The sequence below is a fragment of the Mytilus edulis genome, chromosome 11 (genome assembly GCF_963676685.1).
Source record: "Mytilus edulis chromosome 11, xbMytEdul2.2, whole genome shotgun sequence".
Taxonomy (NCBI): domain Eukaryota; kingdom Metazoa; phylum Mollusca; class Bivalvia; order Mytilida; family Mytilidae; genus Mytilus; species Mytilus edulis.
Window position 1 is genome coordinate 42546771 of NC_092354.1, and position 7181 is coordinate 42553951.

A 7181-nucleotide genomic window follows, 5' to 3' on the forward strand; every position below is an offset into this window, starting at 1 on the left:
ATCTTTCTTTCTTTTTTTCCTTCTGAACTGTTACAGTGAGCGATTACCGTTTAGTGTAATATTCCTCATAATATCATGTTATCTGCCTTGCTTCTGGCGTATTCACATATAAGCCTGGTACCTTTGATAACTATATACACCACTGGGTCATTGCCACTGCTTTTGGACGTTTTTCCCCGACGGTATCACCAGCCCAGTAGTCAACACTTCGGTGTTGACATGAATATCAACTAAATGGTCATTTTTGTGAATTTCCTGTTTATAAAAATACTAAGGACTTTCTTATTCCAGGCAAAGATAACCTTAGCCGTATTTGGCACATTTTTGGAATCTTGAATCCTCAATGCTCTTCAAACTTTATACTTGTTTGACTCTATAACGATTTGATCTGAGCATCTCTGATGAGTTTTATGTAGACGAAACGCGCGTCTGGCGTATCAAATTATAAGCCTGGAATCGATTTCACAAAAAAACTTACGACTAAGACTGGTCGTAAGTCATGAACAATTGAGTACATTCACGATCAATCTTAGTCGTATGTTTTTTTGTGAAATTGACTCCAGGTACCTTTGATGACTATTGATGTTCATGTTATAGCAGCCGATCGATGTTAAGCTCCAAACTTTGACGTCATAATCAATCATAGATAAAGGACAACACAAATTATTGCATTTGCAAGAAGTATTTTATTCGGAAAAAAGCAGTTAGAATGAGCAATGTTAAGGTCAATTCAAATAACATCAGAATGATGAGAATATATAAATTTAAATATATATGATAATATAACATGCGCTATCTAGGGTCTAACATAATAGTCTTATCGCCATTGAAACAAAAAATGGTCGTTATTTAAAGAACAAATAGCATGTATCTAGCTGTCATATATTCATATTGATTAAAAGTGTAAAACATACTTTGTCACCAATTATTGTCAAAAACTTTGGTTGATACAATGAATTACTGCAAGCCAGCTTTATTTGTCGTATCTTTTGATTTATGCGTAGCCCTTCCAAGCCTACTCTGTGGCAATTTAATTTCGCGATTTTTCAAATTTACTTGATGTAGGTTGATTAAAATTATCAAAGTTTTATATACTTCGAGTTTTTGAGACGCTTAATATTATCGTTTTTTTTGGTTTCGGGAAAGTAGCGATTGGTTTACAATATAGCTTAAAATATTGTTTCAAATGACATCCAGTGTTAAAAGAACATCAATGTAAGACGATCAAACAAAAAAGGAAAATGAAAAAGGGATGTTTACAAACTGTCAATATCATTGTCCATGGACGATTCAAATTGTTTTTAAGCATACTCTTCGGAACGTTTCAATTTTTATTTTTCGTCTTTTCTCCTCGTCAGCAACCTGAGCAATTCAAGTTTATAATCTATTTTCTCTGCTTCGTCTTTCTCTCTGCGCATATTTGTTCGGGTAGCGTTAACTTTCCTTTCTTTGTAGAGGACCTTGGATACTGGTTTGTCAGATAGAGGTCTTGTATTACTGCGTCTTCTGCTTGCAGCTGTATGTAAATACACATACAATATTATGTTTTGTTATGATGGTATCAGATAGGAAGCGGGACAGGGATGATAAACCCTTTTTAGTTTACCGGTCAAAACGAAAGGTAAAACTAGTTGCAATAATACAGCAATAATGTGTCAATTAGAACGGTAATACAATGATAAAACAGTTTATTTTCTATCATTAAATAGACCAAAGATTGTAAAAAAAAGTTATCCAAAATATCAATTTGTAACTTTTTCTAGGATACAAAGACAATAGGAAGTTTTTTAACATCGGTATAATAATAATTAGGTGCATACATTGTGAGGACGAATTCTATAACATGCGGTTTATTCAATTTATTTGGTTGAAGGACATTTAGCTGTGCCACTTTTTCATTAATATATTGTTCTGTTAGAAACACATTTTTTTTTTAAAAGAAACGGTCAATAACAAAATTTACTTTGTAAATATATTCTCTTAGCTAGAACAAATTGATTTTGATTATTTAATTTGTATACGAAATCATGTATTGACTGTTGTTCGCATGTCCATGTTATCGAATGTAGATTCTCTCGTCTTTGTTCACTCTGTTAAGGTGGTACCCAACACTTTCACTAAAATTAGTTTGGCTCGTTTAATTTTCATAAAATTTTGACACAGTATTTACTTTGAACCTTTAACAAAAATATAAAAATTTCAAAAATTTTGAACCAACCATTTTATCAGAAAAATTATACTGGTTATATAGCAGTTTGACAAACACCATTTTTGATCACTGAGAAGCTTAATATTCCCTTTACAACACAATGTAATTAAAATGTTTTGCTGACTTTACAGTGTTATCTCTCTGTAGTGTTAGGTACCAAATTAAGTCACAGATTTCTTTTCTGTGGATATAATTGTTTTACATTTTACTGTTTACGTTTTTTGTTATATTTTCCTCTATGTTTGATGACAACTACTGGCAATTTAAAGTTACATGCATTTTCCTGTCAGGAAATTTAGTAAAGTGCATTCAATTGCCAACTATAAAGTTTAATACGCTAAGTACAAAAATAAGATCATTAACTATCTTATTCACCCTCAGTGAAATCGTTACTAAATTAAAAGTTTATTATTCTGAAATTTAAGGTAATTTGTTTCAAGGCTATTAAATATAAATTAAACTATTTGTATGCCGTTTTATGAGTAAATCAATTGTGTAATGTATCTAATATTGAATTGCAGACAGCTTTAATGATGTTCGCTTGTCTTGAGTTTTTGCCAGATATTCGGAATTCTTTAGTTTTATTCATGCATAGCCATTAAATTTTGTCCACTAACTCCTTCTTTTCTAACATAATTGCATTACTTGTAGTTTAAAAAGCCTTATTTATAATTTTTGAAAGAAAAACTTAAGGTACATATTTTAAATGTACAAACAATTTAGAGAGAATCACTTCTACATTTTGTTCTAGCAAATATTACAATTGCTCATATCTCGAAAACAAACACACAGACCCTTCATTTTACTCTGCATTTTTAGTTTCTCTATTCCTATACATTGCATTTATATCATTCTTATTAAAAGCTTGTCATTTTGAAACAGAGTAGCAAACATCCAAGTTCAATATCCTTTAACATCAGGATAAATCTTTTACTTACCATTAAACTGATAGATGTCGATATTCCAACAGATATTAGTGCACCCACGTTCGTCCGAGCCATCATTACAGTCATCCATACCATCACATACCCAAGACCATGTAATACATTTATCTTGATTACCGCATTTAAACTTATAACTTTCACAGCCTGTATTAATCATAAAAAAATACCAGTTAAAACATTTGAAAAATTCAATACACTTTTAGATTTCATAACAATACAGGCTACATTTGTGTTATATATATATATTTTTTTCATCCAAAGTTTGGTTCACAATATGTTGCAGAGAAACAATTTCGTCACTGAGTTGATTAATGACTTGGAGAGTAGAAGTTGTCATATATGATTTAATATATTCCTTTAAGTGTCAATGATTTCTAACCTATGGTGTTTTGTACTGATAACGATATATAAGAAATCCCATTAGACAGTACAGTGTAATTTACCAAAAAAAACAAAAAATTCTATAAAATAAGATATTACGGCCTTAATTGAGGGAATTTAAAGTTACGGATGACGAACGTAATGTATAAAGTGGGCTTTTCATCACTTTGAACTATTGCAACGTTATGGTTTATGCATCCCGTTAAACTAACAGGCAAACTTAATAATTTAAGGTTGAAGTTAATCTAGAATAAATGACATGCGCAAATGACTTTACTATCAATTGTACATGTTTTATAGTAGGTTTTAGTTCGATAATTGTTGAACTTCCGAGTTGAATATTACCTTGATATTGATCTAATATTTATATCTTGATGTAGAAAAACCTTACGTCAAACAGCATTCCATCTACTATTATAACCAAGAGATTTTTTTTTAAATAGAAAAAGTGGCTTTGTTATTGGCCGTTTCAGAATCTAAAGGACTATTGGTAATATAATTCTTCGAACACCAAATGAAAATAATGTAGCGTCATTGGTTGAATTTCAATTGTTTCGAACGTTTTCAACCAATCACGACGTTTTGGTGTACATTTTTGAAAATATTTACCAAAATACATTATATATATTGAAACGGCGAATTACCAGAACATCCCATGTCGTCTTCTCCTCTACTACAATCCACATGAGAATCACACGTCTGACTCAACTCAATACATTGACCGTCTTGACATTCATACTGATCGTCAGAACAGCCTGAAAAACAAACAACATCGATTGATTGATGGTTTTTTACACCATGTTCTCTCAAAAAGGCTGGATAAAGATAAAACATTATTAACCCTAACATTTAAAAAAAAAATGTCCTGTACCAAGTGAGGAAAATGGCCATTGTTATATTATAGTTCGTTTGTGTGTGTGTGTTAAATTTAAGTGTTGTGTTTCTGTTGTGTCGTAGTTCTCCTCTTATATTTGATGTGTTTCCATCAGTGTTAGTTTGTTAACCCAGATTTGTTTTTCCCCCTCTCAATCGATTTATGAAATTCGAACAGCGGTATACTTCTGTTGCCTTAATGGATTCAATAAAAGAAGTCCTGACTATATTTTACAACATTGTTCATTTGTTTTGAATATTATAATATAAACTGTAAATTCAAATGAAAACACACACATGGCTTAAATGAAAATTACGAAAATACAACAATCTATAAAAAATAGGCAGGTTATTAAAAATAAGTACGAACCCGTCAAAACTCATGAAAAGATTTACTTGGTTAACAGTTCAAAATTTAATATTGATACTAATGCGATTCAAATGAAACACACAAAAGTAACGTATTGAATTATAAGTTCAGCCGATTCACCTCGATCTACACAGCTACTTTTGCATAGGTACTATTTCTGTAATTAACATCTGTAGTACTTGAAATTTACTTTTAATATTTAGTACTTTTTCTTTACTTGAGAATTATTGTAATGTTTAGGTACTTGTATTTTCCAGTACTTGATTTGTACTTAAAATATTGGTACATAAATAATACCAACAATGATCACAGTATTCCATGTTTCAACATCATAACTATATGAGATTTATAATTGACAAATTTTCAAAATGCTGAAAAAGTAACTGTGCAACCACACACTTTAGTACTAAAATTTCAAGTACAAATCAAGTACTGGAAAATACAAGTACCTAAATATTACAATAATTTTAAAGTAACAAAATAGTACTGAATATTAAAAGTAAATTTCCAGTACTACAGATTTTTGGTACAGAAATAGTACCTATGCAAAAGTAGCTGTGTAGTAAAAGAAGGCCGAAAGATACCGGAGGGACAGTCAAACTCATAAATGGAAAATATACCGACAACCCCATGGCTAAAAATAAAAAAAAAAAAAAAAAAAAAAAACTAGACAAACAATAGTAACATGGCTTTGTTATAAGATTTGTTTGCTCTTAATCTCCAATCTTATATACTTTAAGCCTAACAATATTTTAGTACTTCAATATGCGACTCTAATTCAGATAGCATTTTGTAGTCAAACAGTGCTTATATTGAAGGTGGGGTTTTAATTGTTTATATTTTGGTTTGTATGTTTAGTAAAAGACAAGTTTGTTACCACAAATTGTTAATGATGCCTTCTAATTTAATATACATACACAAAGCTGTTCCCAAAAACAGTCCAAATACCAGTACTATCTTCATTCTTGTTTATGCGATACAGGACACTAAAATGAGAACGGATAATATCAAAATGAGGAATAACCGTAATTAAAGTCCAATTTGTAAATTGTTTAATATGATATCTTCGGACATTCATAAAAGGTATAACTTGAGACTGCGGAGTTATTATTTTTGACGTTTTACAAATGTACTCAAATGGATTAAACTCAGTGGAAAATTCTAAAGAAAACCTTTAGTAAAACTATATTTCTACCAGGTAATTATTTGCATTATTAAGTAATACTAGTAATACGAAATACTGCTCTGTATTGTCCAGTATAATCATGTTTTATGGACGAAAAAAACAACTCATAACAGATACCAGGATTACATTTTGTATTTACGCCAGACGCGCGTTTCGTCTACAAAAGACTTATCAGTTACGCTCGAATCCAAAAATGACAAAAGGCCAAATAAAGTACGATGTTGTAGAGCATTTCTGACCAAAATTCCTAAAAGATATTGTTCAGCAACACCAAAGTTATCACGCACAGATTTATACTTTGCCAACCCTCATTGAACAAAAATTTCAGGAAGACCAAACCTCCTACAGTATCAAAAGTCAATTACAGATATGGTTGACCATTCAACAGCATTCAAAAGTTAAGTATATCCTAACACTCTACCAAGAGTGACTGTTGATGGGACTCTTTAACGTTCAGTCAAAACTGAATATACCATATGATGTATACATACATAATATTTAAACGTATCAAATTAAAAACACTTGTAGAAAGAGATTAATACAACTAAATATAGATTCTCCCATTGATACCAGTGGCTCATCGGATTAATCAATTTGTCCAAGCCTCTTCTGATATAACCGGCAGCAACACGTTGAATAAAAGTTTTTTTTTATATAATGGGCTTAAATATGTTCAGAAAGGTTTAAACTGCGAAAAAAATTAAGGAAATACAAATTACAACATTTACAATAAAATGGTTTGTTAAACAATCAAAATAATCTTAATCAAATACCTACATTTCTTGTCAACTGAATAAACCAGACTATTGCTTAACAAGTATGCAACATCATCTTATGTACCAAAGTCATGGTCTAATGAGATTGGACACATTTTTCCGAAACAGGAAATCAAATAATAATCAAGCTGTTTAATGTCCATTCGTCTTTATTTTTAGAATAAATTTGTTTTCAATAACATGTACTAGAATGCACACATTTAAAGTTAACTTATTTTTGTGAAACCTTGTACTATTTATACATTTTATGGTGTCTGTTTTCAGACTACATTTGATATACGAAAGTAAATTGACTCATTATCAGCAATACAGGATCAACAAATCTGTTTTCAGAAACATGTACTAGATTACACACAGTTCAACTAAAGTTAATGGACGCTAAAATTTAACTCTATATTTATGCAACATTGTACTATTTATACATTTTATGGTGTCTGTGTTC

The 7181-nt window shown here is 30.6% G+C and overlaps 1 protein-coding gene across 2 annotated transcripts; it reads right to left on the reverse strand.

Annotated features, from left to right (window-relative positions):
* Positions 1–671: 671 nt before the first annotated feature.
* On the reverse strand, positions 672–6854 carry LOC139495602 (low-density lipoprotein receptor-like). 2 transcript variants are annotated; one of them, XM_071283887.1, is made up of 5 exons: positions 6741–6854; positions 5695–5763; positions 4179–4289; positions 3148–3297; positions 672–1516 (listed from the first exon to the last, which is right to left on the reverse strand). In XM_071283887.1, the coding sequence occupies exons 2-5, from the start codon at positions 5738–5740 to the stop codon at positions 1332–1334; spliced, it is 492 nt and encodes a 163-aa protein (XP_071139988.1). In that variant the 5' UTR covers positions 5741–5763; positions 6741–6854; the 3' UTR covers positions 672–1331. The 2 variants fall into 2 exon arrangements, with proteins under 2 accessions (XP_071139988.1, XP_071139989.1); XM_071283888.1 differs by having other exon boundaries at positions 6737–6755.
* Positions 6855–7181: the final 327 nt, after the last annotated feature.

What these genes read in the sequence shown, in the direction of transcription:
- LOC139495602 (XM_071283887.1), bottom strand. Translation starts at nt 5,740, where the DNA reads ATGAAGATAGTACTGGTATTTGGACTGTTTTTGGGAACAGCTTTGT. An exon ending in GTTTTTGGGAACAGCTTTGT is followed by an intron (nt 4,290 to 5,694) that starts GTATGTATATTA and finishes TTTGTTTTTCAG; the next exon opens with GCTGTTCTGACGATCAGTAT. An exon ending in AGACGACATGGGATGTTCTG is followed by an intron (nt 3,298 to 4,178) that starts GTAATTCGCCGT and finishes TGATTAATACAG; the next exon opens with GCTGTGAAAGTTATAAGTTT.